Genomic DNA, 19127 nt, shown 5'->3' with positions numbered 1-19127 from the left:
TAACCCCTCCCCCAATCTGCTCTCTCCTATGTCCTCCCCTATCTCCCCTCCGACTTTCCAGTAGGGCAAGATGGATCTCTATACCCCAGTGCCTGTATGTCTTATTTCCCAGTTGCATGTAAAAAATTATATATATATATATATATATATATATATATATATATATATATTAAACATTTGTTTTTAAAACTTTGAATTCCAGATTCTTTCCCTTCCTCCCTCGTCACCCACCCTTACTGGGAAGATAGGCAGTTCAATATAGGTTGTACATATGTAGCTCCACAAAACATTTCCATAGTGGATATATTGTGAAAGACTGACTATATTTCCCTCCATCCTCTCCCTCCCCCCACTTGTTCTATTCTCTACTTTGACCCTGTCCCTTTTCAAAAGTGTGTGCTCCTAATTCCCCCCCCCCAATCTGCCTTCCTCTCCATCATCCCCCCTCTCATCCCCTTCCCCCCTACTGTCCTGTAGGATGAGATGCCATATTTCATCATTTTCTTTAACACATACTAGTTATAAATATCTGAAAGTTGTTTAGATTACCTTTAATCTAAAATTGAGAATTATTGCTGAGTTGAATTTTAAAAGACGGAGGAAGACAGAAGTTGCTCTTCTCTTTCCTTTAAATGTACAATCTCAGCACATATTTTTAACCTTGATTTTCTTTCCAAAATTATTTCACTTCTTTTACCTTAAGTCACTAACTCTTTCATCGTGTTGAGGTTTAGAAAGAATTCTAACTCCTGAGAGTCCTAAGAGTCAGTAATAGAGCCAAACCTTTAACTCCCAAATACTTAAAAACAATTTGCCTCCTGTGAGGGTGGAGGGAGATCTTGAAGAAGAAAAAACCCCTGGTGATGGTAAATTTTTCAACTATGTCATCATTCATAACACCATGATTTTGAGAACTTTCTCAGACCCAAATTTTAGTTATTCTAATTAGAAGCCTTATTGAAAATATGTAAATAAATTCAAATTGTTTTTCATTTAAAGAAATAATTTTTCCATTCTTAAATGGTATTGTTTGAAGGAGATGGAAAAAAGAAAAGAGTTTGGCAAAGTACTGTATAATTAGTGACATATTGGCTACAGATGTGCTGGTTATATCTATGTTTTTTACCATGATTAATTTTGAAAACTGTCCACAAATTACACATGAAAATCCAGGTAACATTCTTTCCAAGAATATGGTTAAATTTTTTGAAGATATTACTAAAATTTACACTTTTTTCATAAATAGATGATTTGTACATGCTGATTTGTCAATTGGACTTTTTAAAAAGCAATGCCTTTCATTGATTCTTTATCATTCTAAGAGTTTTAATCAGGTAGTCTTTTTTGAAGATACTAGTGAAGTGGTAGGAAAGAGTGCCTTTTCTAGGTAGTTCTTAAGAAAATCAAACAGTTTTTACAGAAGAAGGTGGGGACTATATATAGTACCTTCCTCACTGGAACCTTAAAATATTTGAAGTAGAGAGTGAAAATCTTAGACACAATTATGCAGGAAGTGGCAAAAAAGTCTTTTAGAAGAAAAGTGGCATGAGTGTAAGTTTGCACTTTGGAAGTAGAATTAAGGGTAAGACAGAAGAGAACCAGATTGGAATCAGAGAGTCCCATGAAGAAATCTTAACTAAGGAGAAAGATAGCCAGGTCCTAGACGAGGTCAGCCAATGATAAATTGTGTGTGTGTGTGTGTGTGTGTGTGTACACACACCCACACCTACACACACCCACTATATATATATATATAAATATACACATATATATGTATGTATATATTTATAGGTATAGTATGTACACACATATTGAAATATAAATATCTAGATAGCTACCTACATATAGATAGTTATCTAGATATCATTTATATATAGATTGATATCTATCTATCCATCCATGCATCTATCTATCTATCTATCTATCTATCTATCTATCTATCTATCTATCTGTCATCTCTCTAACTTATCGTTGGTTGTTCCACCTAGCAAATATGTTGCCATTTGCTGGTGCTTTTCCTTCATGCCACTTAAATCTGCTTCTTCCATCTTCATCCCTGTATTCATAGATCTACTCTAAGGCCTGCCTATCTTTCTCTTCAGTTAAGATTTCCTCATGGGACTCTGATTCCAACATGTCTCTCTTCTACTTTATCCTTAATTCTACTCCCCAAATTCAAACTTACACTCATGTCACTTCTTCAAATAGACTTTTTTCAACTTCCTGAATATAAATATAAAATAAGATCATAATTAATGTAATATTATAGCATAACATGTATGTATTGTATATGCACACATGCACGTATATACATGTATGTGTGTAGTATATATACATAGGCATGTGTATGTGCATGTATATATGTGTATATTTTATGTGAATATATATATTCTTACTTGTGAGTTTGGTAATATGTAGGAATTGTAATTGTAGAGGAAATGAGACCTAGAGATGAAACTTAGAACGAATATCTTCATCTTCTTTCTCTTCAATTGTTGTTTGTATATATAATTTGAAATTTCATGTAGGATATATAATTTGAAATGCTATATAAAACTGGACAAAGTATGAAAGATAAAAGAAAGGCAAGTAAATAATATTATTTGTGAAAGATGGTTTATATGCCACATTCAACATTTATTTGCTAAGTGCCTACAGGTGCTACCAGGCACCATAATTGGTAACGAATTACAAGGATAAATAAGACAAAGTTCTTTCCCTCAAGTATCTAATAATCTGGTATATGGGGAAATCTGTGTGGACAAATAGCTGTATTACAAAATAAATATTTTTTTCAGTGAAAAAGTTAGTAAATGAGCTTTTATTAAGTATTTACTATGTGCCAGGCACTGTTCTAAACACTATGGATAGAAAGGGGGGGGGGGAAACAGTTCATTTTCTCAAGGAGCTCACAGTCTAATTGGGGGAGCTGGGAAATGCCCCCTATTAAAGGTGAGATTTGTGCTAAAACCTGAAGCCAGGGAAATTAAAAGGCATGTGTAAAAGAGAGAATATTCCAGGCATGAGGGACAGTGCAAGGGCACAGACATGGGAGATAGAGCATTGGTTTGGAAGCACAGTAAAAGACTAGTGTGGCTGGATTGTAAAGTGTGAGGACAGGAATAAAGTGTCAGAAGATTGAACATGTACAAAGAGGAAAGGTTAGAAAAGAGTATTAAATTCCAGAGAGAAGACTTTATATTTTGTCCTGGAGGTAATAGCTTGGAAGCTATGAGCCTCTTCTTAAAAACTATGGACTCCTTGATTTGGAGCTTGGATTTTGATAATGTTGCCTGTCATTAAGTTGCTTAATTGTATGTCTCTACCAATATATGCATTTTTAAGGTAACAATGATAAATACAATAAATTGCAACTATAGGAGAGCTTTTGCTTGATGATAGGGTTTTCATTCACAAATCTATTTGATTATATAGCTAAAGAAAACCCTTAAGGATATGCTACTGGGTAAAATCACCATCTCTGTATTACTAAACCTTGAATGAGTACATACCACCTTAATGTTGCAGAACACTTAACAGCTGCACTTTGGCATCAGGTTCTTTTAGTGAACTGCAGTCATATGTCTCACTGGCTCCTTATTTGTTCCCTAGGAAGGTGACAATATTGGAGGACCCTGATCAGAACATTCACCTGAAAAATCTGTCTCTTCAGCAGGCAACCACTGAGGAAGAAGCTTTGAATCTTCTCTTCTTGGGAGACACCAACAGAATGATTGCAGAGGTAGGGATATCATAGTATTTTGAGGCAGTAGTAGGGGGGGTACTTAGAAATAGTCTTGTTTAACATCTTCATTTTTCAAAAGGTCAGAGAGGTTGTATCTTTCCTAAGGTTTCTATCTAGTAAATATCAAAGCCAATATATGAGTCTAAGAGCTGGGCTTTGCGTGCTATCCTTTTCCCACATGACCATATTGCTAGTGTGACACTGAGAGTTTATTTGCTCAAGTATTATATTAAAGTATCCCAGAATTTTACTTTGAAATCTAGTTCTGTAGGACAAGGACAGGGGGAGGGATGGGAAGGTTGTTTTCTATGCTTTCCATTGAAGTAACTGCCACTGCCATCAAAACTGAAAGTGGAATTTTATCAGCCCCAATTAAAAAATCATATTGGTAGTATTTTACCAAAAATTGGAAATGATTATTATGTTCATCTGTTCTAACTGACTCTCAACTAGAATTTTTTTTAAAAAGCATTTTTATATATTTTGAACTTGTCTATCTTTTGTTATAAAGGCTTAAGAAACCATGAGTTTGTTTCTTAATTTTGATTGGGAAACTTTTATTGTTTTGATTTTCAAAATGTATGGATCTGCTTTTCCACCTGTCTCTTCTCACTGCTTTGTCTTGCCAGTTTGGTTGTCAGTGATGTTATAATTATCAGTTGAACATATTCAGGGCATTAATTAGAGCATATGACTTAAAGAGGTTTACTGCCCTTTAAATCTGGTTCCTCCATATGTAGCTTAACATGAAATAACTTGTGAGATACCGAATGCAGCTTTTATCAGGACTTGGAATATGGAAAAAAGAAGGGAGAAGTTCACAAATGCCTTGAAAAATCAAAAGGGCGGTGCTGTCCCCATGTCATAGTCAATTCCTTTCATTCTTTTCCCACCTGTTACCATGTAGAGATATGAAGTCAGAGTCATAAAACTTTAAGAACTATAAAAGTGGACCCTCCTGTTGCTTTAATTCAGACAAGAGACTGAGCCAAGCCTCATCACAAACCAAGACCTGCTAGCGATTATGTTAACACAAGATAACACATGTTGACCAATGGACTCTGCAGAAGGAACCTAATTTTAAAGAGGCAAGGGCAAGTCAAACCTATTTTGAACTACTGATCAAAGTTCCTGAATTTAAGCATGGTACACAAAACACACAGTAAAGGAAAGAATGGGATGATTTCAATGAACAATGTATTTTAAGATCCATTGTCTTGGCATATAATTATACTGCCCAGACTCAGCGCCAGTATGTTGGGTAACTTCAGGGAGCTGAATTGACTATATATTCACACTGGGGAGTGGCCACATTTTTCCAGCCCAGCCCTCACAACTATCATACAGGGAAGTAACTCCTGTATAAAAGGGACCAGGCATCCCCAATAGCCAACTAATTGCCACCCTAGGGCAGGCAAGCCAGTCTTACTGAAACAGCAGGGGACATTGCAAAAGAGACAAGAGGCAGCATGGGCCAGGAAAGTCATAGCCACCTTGGCCACCATCAGACCCTCACGGAGATAGCCTAGCACCTTGGGAACTGAGTCTTGGGAATGGCAATACTTTTAGCACAGTGTCCTCATCCATCATCCTGGGAAGTAACACCCTATGTAGCTGCAGCCAGGCCACTGCTCCTACACTGCAGCCACAGCTACCAAAGACCCAAGAAAGAAAGTTCTTATCACCAAAGTCCTATTTTATAAACAGATAGAATTTTTATCAGTGGAAATGTCACTGAAGAAGAGGTATCACCATCTGCTTTGCAGTTATAGCCAAATGATCATGGAACTTTTCCATCTGATTTGCAACTGAAATCTTCCATATGTCTGATTCTCATTAATGATTTCATTAGAATGGAAGTTCCTTGAGAGCAGGGGCTATCTCTCTTTTCTAGTTTTAAATCCAGTGTTTTGCATATAGTAAATGTTTAATCAATACTTTACACATTCATTTATTCATATTCAGAAATATTTGATGGCTCTTGATATCTACTGTCTCATAAATAGTTAGGAAGCCCTTTACTCTGCTCTACTAATAAGCAGAGATTCAGCAATTTGATATAGCTTCATCTACATGGGTATTCAGTGGCTGGCACACTGAACTTGGAGTCAGGAAGACCTGATTTCCGATCCTGCCTTGAGACACTTAGTTGCTGTGTAAACTCAGAAAATCATTTCTTTTTGTCTTAATTTCCTCATCTGTAAAATGGGAATAATAATAGTACCTACTTCCCAGGGTTGTGCAGATCTAATATTTGTTAAGTGCTTAGCACAGTGCTTGGAACATTTTAAGTACTTAATATATGCTTATTGTCTCCTACCTCCCTTCCTTAGTTCCCTTCCTTTTTCCCCCTTCTCTTCTCACTTTCTTCCTTTCTCCCTCTTTCCTTCCTTTCTTCTTTCCATTCTTCTTTCCTTTCTTCCTCCCTCCATCTATTCCTCCTTGTTTTCCTTCTTTCCTCCTCCTGATTAATAGCATGTAAGAAAAGCCCCAAACCAATGTCACTGGAACTTTACTTCTCTGAAAGATCTCTAGTTGCCAATTTCCTGTTCTAGAATGATATCTTAGATCAGATTTGGAGAGACTTGGGCCACCTCCTCAAGGATTAAACTCCTGTATCTTGAATTATTTTTGAAGAGTTCCACTCTTTTATTATACAATCATATTCAGATGGATCTGGGATACACCTCATTGATGTGATCTCATTCCCTCTGCCAACAATGTAGATCACATCCCATCCATGCTGCCCATGGTTCTTGCCTCTGACTGCTCATCACATTGCCATATGCTGTTCTCATGATGTGCTAGGAGCTTTCTTCACTTTCTGTTAATGCTGTGAGGATACCAGGGCAGCACATGACCTGGGCTGACCATCATTTATATCTTTGAACCCATCTCTCTTTCTTTTACTTTTCTTTTTTTAATTAATTTATTTTTAGTTTTCACCATTCACTTCCATAAGATTTTTGAGTTTTAAATTTTCTTCCCTTTTCCCCTCCCCTTTCCCAAGATGGCATGTAGTCTGGTATAGACTCTACATATGCATTCATATTAAACATTTTCACATTAGTCATGTAATAAAGAATTAGAACCAATGAGATGAACCAGGAGGAAAAAGAAACAAACCCCCCCCACACACACACACACAAAGAGAGAGAGAGCAAAAAGTATGCTTCACTCTACATTCAAACTCCATAATTCTTTTTCTGAATGTGTATAGCATTTTCCATCATGAGTCTTATGGAATTGTCTTAGAGCCTTGCATTGCTGAGAAAAGCTAAACCTATCAAAGTTAGTCATTGCACAATGGTGCTGTTACTGTGTACAGTGTTCCCCTGCTTCTGCTCACTTCACTCAGCATCAGTTCATATACGTCTTTTCCATGCTTTTCCGAAATCTGCCTGCTCATCATTTCTTATAGCACACTAATATTCCATTACATCCATATACCACAACTTGTTCAGCCATTCCCCATTTGATGGGTATCCCCTAAATTTCTAATTCTTGGACACCACAAAAAGAGCTGCTATAAATATTTTTGTACATGTGGGTTCTTTTCCCATTTTTATGAAGTGTTATTGCTGGATCAAAGGTATTCACAGTTTTATAGACCTTTGGGCATAGTTCCAAATTGTTCTCCAGGATGTTTGTATCAGTTCACAATTCCATCAACAATGCATTAGTTTTCCATTTTTTCCAGATCTTCTCCAACATTTATCATTTTTCTGTTTTGTCATTTTAGCCAATCTGATAAGTGTGATATGGTACCTCAGAGTTGTTTTGGTTTGCATTTCTCTAATCAATAGTGATTTAGACCATTTTTATATGACTGCAGTTATCTTCAATTTTGTCATCTGTAAACTGCCTGTTCATATCCTTAGATCATTTATCAACTGGGGAACAAATTGTATATTTATAAATTTAACTGAGTTCTCTATATATTTTATAAATGAGGTCTTTATCACAGACACTGACTATAAAAAACTGTTTCCCAACTTTCTGCTTTCATTCTAATCTCAGTTGTATTAGCTTTGCTTGTCCAAAACTTTTTCAACTTAATATAATCAAAACCATCCATTTTGAGTTTCATAATGTTCTTTGTCTCTTATTTGGTCATAAATTCTTCCCTTTTCCATAAATATGATAGGTAAATTACTCCTTGCTCTCCTAGTTTACTTAAAGTTTCAACCTTTATATCTAAATCATGTACCCATTTTGACTTTATCTTGGTATACAATGTAAAATGTTGGTCTGTACCTAGTTTCTGCCATCCTTTCCAGTTTTCCCAGCAGTTTTTGTTAAATAGTGAGTTCTTATCCCAGAAGCTAGAGTCTTTGGGTTTATCAAACAATAGATTAGTATAGTCATTGGCTATTGTGTCTTGTGTACCTAACCTGTTCTGCTGATCCACCACTCTATTTCTTAGTACCAATTAGTTTTTTTTTTTTTAAAGCAATCGGGGTTAAGTAACTTGCTCAAGGTTACACGGCCAGTTATTTCTGGGTGGGTGCTAAGTGTCTGAGCCCAGATTCGATCTCCAGGTCATCCTGACACTGAAGCTGGTGCTCCTACTCGCTGAGCCACCTGGCCACCCCTAAGAAATTGGGGTTAAGTAACTTGTTCAAGGTTACACGGCCAGGTGTTTCTGAGTGGGTGCTAAGTGTCTGAGGCTGGATTTGATCCCCAGGTCATCCCAACACTGGTGCTGGTACTCTTACTCACTGTGCTACCTGGCCGCCCCAGTACCAAGTAGTTTTGATGATTGCTGCTTTATAATACAATTTAAGATCTGGTATACTAGGCCACCTTCCCTTGCATTTATTTTCATTAATTCCCTTGATATTCTGGACCTTTTGTTCTTCCAGGTGAATTTGTTATTATCTTTTCTAGCTCTGTAAAATAATTTTTGTTAGTTTGATTGGTATGGCACTGAATAATTAATTTAGGTAGCCTGTCTTCATTTTTATTCACACAGTTCATAGATGACTTCCCTTACTCCATATCTTCTTCAAAAGTCCTCATTTGTAACATTGTAGAACCAATTTGCACCCACCATGCAATTCTCCACTGTCCTCTAGATGATTCATATGTTAAACTTGGAGATAAGATTCCCATGGCTTGAAGAAAGACCATAACTATAGTAGAGTTTCAAATACTCTGATGGACAATGTCACTTTTCTTCTTGTAAGTGACTTGATTTCAACCTTTTGTGATATAAATGGACATAAGAACCCAACTTTACTTGGATATTTACATTTACAGCCTTAGGTATTGAAATTCTGTCACCACCCAAAATATCCAAAGACATTTTCCATCAGTGACTAATATCCTTCTACTGAAGGTATTAGACTCAGGAGCCTGAAGACCAGTATCAAGACTGTGGTGAATATATTCGAGTTTTTTCTAATTTTTTCCTTACATGGGGCCTAATTTCTTCAACGCTGATCTAATATCTCTCAGGTCTTGCTATTTGTATACAGGTGGTGCTCAGAATTGATACTTCATGTTAAATTTGTCAAGTGAGGTCAAGTTTCTGGATTCTTAAAAAACGTACATATTGAGAACTGTAGTCATCTCTTCTGTATACTGTAAAAGATATTTTAAAACATAACTAAAAAGTAATTCTCATTCCTTTGGAAAATGTCATCATTAAGAGCCTCAGTAAGACAAAAAACTGTGCTTTGGATGACAACCTAGTTGTCAAAATGCAATTTGTGTAAGTGCAGAATGAGCTTACTGGGATAAAAAGAACATACTAATCAGTTTTTCAAACTAGGTTACCAACTTCCCATTTATACAGAGACAAATTCAGAAGCTGCTATGGTAACCAGAAAACATCTGCAAAACAAAGTCTGAATGCATGGTATACAAAGGGAAGTTCTTTTTATTTTTGTGTCTTTAGTCATTTTCAGGAAAAGTTATTAAGGGCAGATTTATCCTTTTTCGACTTGATTCAAAATTCTGAAATAATTTCTACAGTTCTATTTATGTCTTGCATTAAACTTAATACCTTCTTTCCATAAATGGTGTATAACACTATCTGAATCCTCACTGCTACTAGGCATTCCTTCTCTTCTGCTCTTAATATTTCTGCACAGTGTTTCCCACAGTGGCTATTTCAAATGTTTTTCTTGCTCTTCATGGTCTCATTTGTATCCCCTTACACTCAGTTATAGCATTTGACTTAGTGTTCCATTCCACAGAGATCAAAGCCATTTGAAGGGAGCTTTCTTGATTCTCATCCTCAACTTTTAGGCATCACGACCAGTTCTAGCCTTCTTCCCTTCTTTCTTAGAGGCATGAGTTCCTTTACTCCTTGCTAAGGGCAATACTTCTTATTCTGTGTCCTTATCTTTTTCTTCTCCTGCCTCTAGGACCTCAATAAAGCCACCCAGAAGTAGAGGTGTCCCAGGAATCATCTCCTTTAGTTTTCATTTTGCAAGGAGGAAACACAAGAGAAACTGAAAGACAGTAACTAAATGCTTCTGTTTTCTCTACCAAGAAAAATAGCCTTTGCATTGGAAATGAGAGAACAAAAATGACTAACAGGGAATTGATGCCAAAAATAAGTAATAAGATAGAAAATAAAGCACCTAAGTGCCCTTGATGAATTCAAGGATCAGATGAATGATATCCTCAAGTACTGAAAAAACTTGCAGATGTAATTACAGAGCCACTGTCAGTAATATTTAAAAGATCATAGAAAGCAGGAATGATAATTCAAGAATGAAGAAAGGCAAATGTTGACCAACTTAAAAAAAGAGGAGGGAAATATAAAGTCTATAAAGCCCCTTATTTAGGGCAATAAACTTGACTGCAATCCCTTTGAAAATTCTATGATAAATCATTAAAAATTGTTGGCATTTGTTGGCAAACATCTGGAAAGGGAAAGGATCATTACAAAAGGCCAGTACGACTTGATAAAAAAAATCATCCCAAACTAACATCATTTCTGTTTTAGACAGGATTACCAAACTCATATATGAATGAAATACTGTGGATATATTTTACCTAGATTTTAGGAAAGCAACTGATATAGCATTTTATACTTTTTTTGTGGGGAAAAATAGAGTGATATTGACAATACGAGATTATAATTAAATGAATTACAAATGGCATGGTGGCTGAACTTAAAGAGTAGCTGTTAATGGTTCAATGGCAATGTGGCACAAGATCTCCAGTGGATACTCCAGGCATATGTACTTGACCATATTCAATGTTTTATCAATGATTTGGACAAAAGCACACGTGACATGTTCATCAAATGTGTAGATAACTCAAACTAAGCAGGTCTACCAAACACACTAAATGAAAGGCAGGATCCCAGATGATCTTGACAGGCTAGAGCATTGGAATGAATCCTAGAAAATGAAATGAATTAGAGAGAAGTGTAAAGGCATAGAGAAAGCCAATTTCTCAAGTACAAGATTGGGAAGGTATGCTTAGATAGCAATGGTTCTTTAAAAGATCTTATGTTTTAGCAAGATAATTATGAATCAGGAATGTGATTTGACAGCCCAAAATGCTAATTCAGTCTTGGCCTTTATGGAGAAGCAGAACTTCCAAAAATAGGGTACTATGGTTATACAGTATTTTGCCTTTGTCAAATCTTGTTCAGAATATTGTGTTCAATTTTGGGTGCAAACCAGAGAATATTCAGCGAAAGGCAAGCCAGTGAAGGGTCTTGGGTCCAGGTCATATGAGGATCAGTTAGATGAACAGGACATGAGGATGGGACATAGAGCTACATGATAGCTGTTTTCAAGCATTTGTTGTTGTTATTATTGTTTGTCCTTCAGTCTCGAAGAGGACCATGTCATCAGGGAGGTGATGGAATAACATGCAAGTGAATTGGATTTAAGTGAGGGAAGACTGTGTAAAGTCACCAGACTCGTTCTTTCCTCCAGAGCCATCTGGATGCAGTGGCAAGATATAGATTAGGATGACTGGAGATGGCCCCCTCAAGTGTTTGAAGGTCTATATGAAGGAGTTCAACTTGTTCTTCTTGGTTCTAATGGGCAGATGCAGCAGTAGCAGTGAACGAAAGTTGCAAAGGGACATTTAGGCTTGATATTAAGGAAAACTTCCTAACAGAGTTGTCCTGGAATGCCTTACAAAGTGGTGGTTCTCCCCCCTTGGAGGTCTTCAAGCAGAAGATGGATGACCACTTCTCATATGTGTTCTAGTGAGAATTCCTTTCATGTATACATTGGACTACATGGTTACTGAGATCTCTTCCAACTCTCAAATTCTGGTTCTGACTAAAAATACACAGAGAGGCAGTGTGGTATAGTGAGAAGAGCTCTACACTTGGAATCCAAAGAAATTTGTATTGTTCTGCTGACTCTTGCTGGCACGTGTAGCCATTGACACTTGGCATCCTGTTAGTTTTCTCATCTATAAAATCAGGATAGTAATGCTTGTATTACCTACCTTACAAGGCTCTTGTGAGGACCAAATGAGATGATAGATCTAAAGCACTCTGCGAATTTTTAAGCTTAATATAAATATCAGCTATTATGATATTCTAGAATACCTAGAAAGGATTTCATCTGTCCAAAAATTTTCTTATGTTTTATAATTATTTTTATAAAAATGTTAGTAGTAGTTGTCATCTGTCTTTTTGCTTTACCTGTTCTTTCCTTTAAATAAAAGTCCCATTAGCTTCAACTAAAGGATTGACTGTGCACTTGTTATTTTGATAGGAATAGAGACTGTACCTGTAATTTCAGTGGTTTAGGAAACTCCTTAGTGAGGAAAATCCCTCTATCAATGCAGACCAGCACCATTTAGTCATAGAGAAATTAAGTTGCTAGTCTAGGGTCACAAAGCCAGGGTGTGTCATAAGCAGGACTTGAACCCAGGTTCTCCTGGCTCCAAGGTTGGCCTTTTACTCATTATTACACAATTGCTTTGTAAATAATAAATGATTATTTATTCCTTCTGCAGGAAGGAGTGTCATTTTGAATTTTCCCAAAATGCAAGTTAGAAGCAAACCTTTTGAAACGAGCTATGTAAGTCTTGTCAAAATGTGAGAATAAGAGAGGCCTGAGGATGATGGGGAGAGGAGAAGGGTGTGAGAGGAGATACGGTATAGTTCATGCCAGAATTAGCTGAACAGCTGTTCATTGGACATTCTGCACAGTAACATAAAAAGTGCAGAAAGGAAATAGTAGCCTTATTGTGTGGCTGTGTTTGTTGACAAGTACTCTTTCATTTCTAATGCTCTAAACCATAATCTCCTTGTGTGGTACGAGTAGGAAACAAGGAGATTATGGTTGTAATTAGCTTTGAAAAATCATGTTCCACTTAACCATTTAAAGTCTCACTGACTAACATAGCACCAAACTTCCTACTGGAATTTTGGATGGGAGACATATTAGTTATATTGACTTCACAAGGTCAAGTCGGCTCCCTGAGGTTAGAGACTTCATCTTATCAAAACTTTCTATCTACCCCAGTGCCTACCACAGTGTTCTGTGCATGCACAGCAAGAGCTTGACTTAATAAATGAAATCTAAAGAGTTTATTCTGAGGCTTCTGCAGAAGGGTAGTACAAAATATAAATAAAGGTGCTGGCCTTACCTTGCTCCTATTATAATAAGAACAGTGATTTTCTTTGTTCTGGGCTCCACTTTAGATGGTAGTATGAGGCCAACAATTTCTTTACACCAACTGCTTTGTGTGATCAACAGTAAGTCAACATAATGTATTTAGTCCTTACTGTGTAAGTAGGGTTTTCTTTTAGACATAATAGGAATTCAGAGAAGATCAAGACAAGACCCTGCACTCTTTCATTATTAGAGTCACAAGTACATGTAAATACTAAAGATAGGAACTAAGTATGGACTGATGTATTGCTCAAGGGAGCTCTTTTGATAAAGAATAATCCAGTCTTGGAACCACTAAGTGAAATGTAGTGGAAGACCAGAATTACATAGTTCATTCAGCACCTACTTTGCCATGGTTTTTCTTAGTATGATATCCTTTTAATAGCAAGCCTCCATTGGAGTACCTTGTATTTTCACTCTTTTCTGCCCAAACTTAAGGCTAATGGCTAAAAATCTGAAAAAGACATGGTAATGAAGGTACAGGAATATAGACTTATTTATATGTTTAAATAGCTTTGAACTAAACTAAAATTTTGGGCACCCTGTATATCTTTATACCCTTTATGCTTCTATCATTCTTACCATCATTTCTTTGTAGAGTAAATGATGATGAACTTCCCCCACATCATCCATGAGACATTTCTTGATCCTTATCTGGTTAGTACCTATCCTTCCTGAATTTATTTTGACTTACCTTGTATATATTTTGTATTTTTATGTGTATATTGTTGCATCCTAATCCTGACCCTACCCCAATAGAGTGTAATAGCCTCGAGGGTAGGGTTTATTGCATTTTGTCTTTGTATCCATAGTGCCTAGAAGAGTACATTGTACATAGTAGTTGCTTAATAGCAATATTAACTATCATCATAAACAAACAAAAAAAATCCACATTCTAAATCCCCCAAATTATTTTTGCTCTCTTTTGGAGGGGTGGGTAACTTTTTTAAATTATTGCTTTAGGGTCATGATATTGATTCTTTGTTAAAATGAAGTGAAATGAGGATAGCCATTTTTCATGTCTGCTCTTTCAAATGGCAGATAGAGAGCTTGCCTCAGAGCCAATCCCATCTCTGACCCAGACTGCCTCAGTGATCATGGGAAAGTGGTTTGGGCCACTCTCTAAGACTCCAAGCTGCAGAGAAGTCATTGATTTTTATTGGTAGGGGGAGTTTCCTCATCTAGTGGAATTACAATTCCACTCCTTATCTTTATCAATCAAACTACCCAAAGGTTATTTTATAGAATTTCTGTGGTGGTTCAGTTGTTTCAGTCATGTCTGACTTTTCCTGATCTCATTTGGGGTTTTCTTGGCAAAAATGCTGTTCTGTTTTGCCATTTCCTTTTCCATCTCATTTTACAGATTATGAAACTGAGGCAAACAGGATTTAATGACTTGCCTAGAGTCACATAGCTAGTAAGTGTCTGGTGTTGAATTTGAACTCAGGTCTTCCTGATTCCAGTTCCAGAGCTCTACTCAGTACTCCATCCACTGCACCAATTAGTTGGTCTGTTTTATAGAGGTAGGAAAAAATAGTAAAATTTATCTAGAGAATCAAAAGTTAAAGAATCTCAAATGGAATAATGAAGAAAATGGCAGGGAAAGGGACTTAGAAATATTATATCTCAAACTATATTACAAAGCTGTAATCATCCAAACAATTTGGTATGATTGAAGAGAACATAGTAGGTTTTATGAACTCCAGCTACTGGGGTAAGAACTCACTTTTTAACAAAAACTGCTGGGAAAACTGTAAAGCAATCTGGGAGAAGTTAGGTTTAGACTAACATTTCCACAAAAATATCCAAGTGAATATAATATCTAGATATAAAAAGTCACAATATAAACAAATTAGAGGAAGATGGAATGAGATACCTTTTACCACTATGCATAAGAGGAGAGCTCTTGACCAGACATAGAGACAAAAAGAACAACTTTGATAACTTGAATTTGAAAGGGTTTTTTTTTTGTACAAACAAAACCAATGCAACTAAAATTAGAAGGGAAAAGATTAACTTGGGAAGAAAAATCCTTGTGACAAATTTCTCTCTCTAAAAGTTAGATGTCCAAGATGTAAAGGAAACTAAATCAACTAAAAAAGATCCATTCTCTGACAGTCAAAAGATCTCAAGGGAAGAAATCCAGACTATCCACAACCACATGGAAAGAGACTCTAAATCACCAAAGCTAAGAAAAATATCAATTAAAATGGTTTTAAAGTTCATCCTCTTACCTATCAGATTGGTAAAAATAACAAAAATTTACTATTCATAGATCTGTCAAATGATCAAACAGTTCTGGAAAACAATTTAAAACTATATCCCAAAAGTCATGAAATAGATTCTCTCTAATAATATCCCTAATAGGCTGACATCCACCAAGAAATCAAGAAGAGGGAAATTAACAATATTTACAAAAATATTCATTGTGTTGTGGCAAAAAATTAGAAACTGAAGGGATACCCCAGATAAGTAATTGCTAATTAATTTATAGTATTTGAGTGTAATGGAATATTGTGCTATAAAATTATGAAAGGGCCAGATTTCAGAGAAACCTGGGAAGAATCAGTTCATAGAACAATTTACACAGTGACTACAACATTAGAAAGGAAAGCACCTTTGAAAGACTTAAGAACTCTGATCACTTCAGTGACCAACTACAGCTCCACAGATCTAATTATGAAGCATGCTTCCTATCTCTTGACAGAAAAGTGATGGACTAGAGTTACAGAATAAGAACTACATTTTCAGAGATGGTCAGTGCATAGATTTGTTTTTCTTGGTCATGCTAATTTATTAAAAGGAAGTCTTAATGGGCAGGGTTAATTGGAGTTGGGAGAAGGAGGTGGTAGTAATAGTGAAATAGGAAAAAAAAGAAAAAATGCATAAAACATTCAAAGAAAATTCACAGAAGAGATTAGGAGGCAATTTGAAGGGTAAAACAGAAAAAGAGCTGGCTATGGAAACAGCATGCCTAAGATTAAAAAAAAAAATCATAATAGTCCTTAGGTAATGAGTTTCACAGTCTCAGCAGCAAGGTGCCACAGTGGATAGAACACTTGAATCTATAGTTAGAAAGATCTGAGTTCAAATCAAGCCTAGACACTTAATAGCTCTGTGACCCTGGGCAAGCAAAAAAAAACAAAAAAAAACAAATAACCCTCTATTTTCCTCAGTGTCCTCATCTGTGAAATGGGGATTATAATAGTACCTACCTCCCAGGGTTGTTGTGAGGATCAAATGAGATAATATTTGTAAAGTGCCTTGCAGAATCGAAGTCTTATGTTAAATGTTAACTATTCTTATATACATTCCTTTTAATGTTTAGGGTCTGCAAAGTTGAGAAAAACAAAACATTTGAATTAAGAAAATTTAAATACAGTTTAATTTTTTTTCCAGAAGGAAAAATGACATCCTCCTCTCTTTCAAATATCTTGAGAATTAATAGTTCACCATCTTCAAAGTTATGTCATGCTCAGTGCAGACCTCCTCAGCTAGGAAAGAAAGATATGAAAAGAGAATTACTGTCTTGGAAAAAGTGGTACAAAACCTTACTGAAGGAAATAACTACTTGAAAATTAAAATTAGTCAAATGGAAACCTTTAACCCTATGATTCAAGAAATAATTAAACGAAGTAAAAAACTGAAAAAATAGAAGAAAACATGAAATATCTCATAGGAAAAAACAATGAAGTTATAAAATATATGAAGGAGTAATAATTTAAACATAGTTATACTACTTTAAAGCCATGAGCAAAAGATAAAAAAGAGCATAGACACCATTGTTCAAGAAAAAAAAAACCTGTCCAGATATCGTGGAACTAGAGAACAAGGTAGAAATTGAAAGAATTTGCCAGAGAGGATTCTGGGAAGATGGTAGAGCATGTCAGAAAAATCCAAGTTCTCCAGATTCCCTCCACAAACAAGACATAATAACACCTCAGGGTCCACATAGGCAAAAATAAATAAGAGTTGGGGCAGAACATTGGTTCTCCTGGGACAATCAGAGAAGATTCAGAGAAAGATCCTAGGATGGAGGTTCAGTCAGAGTTAAGGGCAAACACCTCCAGGCTAGCTTTGCTGAAACAGCAAGTAGTGAGCCTTGGTGGCAGCTGGGTTGGGAGGTATCCTCAAACTTAGCCACAGGAATTTTCACCTCCTGGACAGTGTGGGGAGTCTGGCATCTGAATAGCGGCAGATTGAGGGAACCTGTCTTGACAAGGGATGGAGACCCAGCTGTTCTGCTGAGATGTTGTTCTGGGTGAGAAGGAACCAGCACATAACCTGTGAGTGTAGAAGTAGTGGGTCAGGGATGTTGCTGTCTGTGGGCACTTACAGGAGAGCTGAGGTCTTGGTCTTGGTTCTAGACAAGAGTGGAAAACGTAAGATCATATCCACTGGAGGGTTTTCAGGAAGCAAGAGCATTTTCAGCATAGTGTGCTGGGGACCCCAACCCATGACTTGGAAGGGGAAAGAAGTACAGACGTTGGGCCCAGGATAGAGCTCCAGTAAAAAGGATCTAAGGCCAGAGGCACCATTCCCCCACCCCCCACTGCAGGATTAGAAGTGGTTATAATAATAAGACACTATTTTTTTTTAAATGAGCAGGCAAAAGAGGAAAGAACCCAACCATAGACATTTACTATGGGTACACAGAAGACCAGGATTCATCTTCAGAGGAGAATACAAAAGCAATAAAAGCCTTTCCTACCCTGAAGAGTGGTGTCAAACAGTCAATTGCCCAAAAAGAATTCATTGAAGAACTCAAAAAAGACTTCAAAAATCAAATAAGAGAGATTGAGGAATTTTTTTAAATTAAGAACAATTCAAGAAAAACAAGAAGATTATGAAAAGAAAGTCAGCCAACTGGAAAAGGAGATCCAAAATCTTAAGGAAGAAAATGACTCCTTGAAAATTAGAATTGGGCAAGGGGAAGCCAACGACATTATAAGAGACCATGAAATAATAAAACAAAATGAAAGAATGAAAAAATAGATGAGAATGTGAAACATCTTATAAGAAAAACAACTGAGGGCAAGTCACTTAACCCCAACTACCTTGCCCTACCCCCTCCAAAAAAGCAAAAAAAAAAAAAATACACACACACACACACATACATATATATATATATATATATATATATATATATATATATATATATATAGGGCAGCTAGGTGGCGCAGTGAGAAGAGTGCCAGCCCTGGAGTCAGGAGGACCTGAGTTCGGATCTGGCCTCAGATGCTTAACCCACACACACACACACACACACACACACACACACGCACGTACACAAAACCTAGTTGTGTGACCTTGGGCAACTTAAAGAAAAAAGAAAGAAAGAAAAGAAAAACAACTGATTTGGAGAAGAGATTAAGAAGAGAAAATACAAGAATAATTGGACTACCTGAAAACTATAATCAAAAAAGAATCTCAATACAATAATATAAGAAATAATTAAAGAAAACTGTCCTGAAGTGTTAGAACACAAGGGGAAAGTAAAAAATATTTAAAAAAGCACTAATTATCACCCAAAAGAAATCCTCAGAAGAAAACCTACAGGAATATCATAGGCAAATTCTGAAACCTCTAGGTTAAGGAGAAAATATTACAAGAAATAAGAAAAAAAAACAGTTCAGATATGGTGGGGCCACAATTACAATTACACCAATGCAGTGGCTACATTAAAAGACCACAAGTCTTGGAACTCTATATATCAAAAAGCAAAAGATCTGGGATTGTGGCTGAAAATATCATAACCAGCAAAGTTATAA

The 19127-nt window shown here is 36.3% G+C and overlaps 1 protein-coding gene across 1 annotated transcript in view; it reads left to right on the top strand.

The window, feature by feature from the left end:
- LOC138150236 (kinesin-like protein KIF6) overlaps window positions 1-19127 on the top strand; it is a 178038-nt gene that overhangs the window by 133349 nt on the left and 25562 nt on the right. Inside the window, exon 6 of the mRNA XM_069073668.1 lies at window positions 3613-3742. Within this exon, the coding sequence (XP_068929769.1) occupies window positions 3613-3742 (130 nt within the window). The remainder of the gene's footprint in view (window positions 1-3612; window positions 3743-19127) is intronic.

The sequence above is a fragment of the Petaurus breviceps genome, unplaced genomic scaffold (genome assembly GCF_028583685.1).
Source record: "Petaurus breviceps papuanus isolate PSGF00001 unplaced genomic scaffold, PetGlider_PUasm1.0 90865, whole genome shotgun sequence".
Taxonomy (NCBI): domain Eukaryota; kingdom Metazoa; phylum Chordata; class Mammalia; order Diprotodontia; family Petauridae; genus Petaurus; species Petaurus breviceps.
This window is presented reverse-complemented; position numbering and strand designations above follow the sequence as displayed.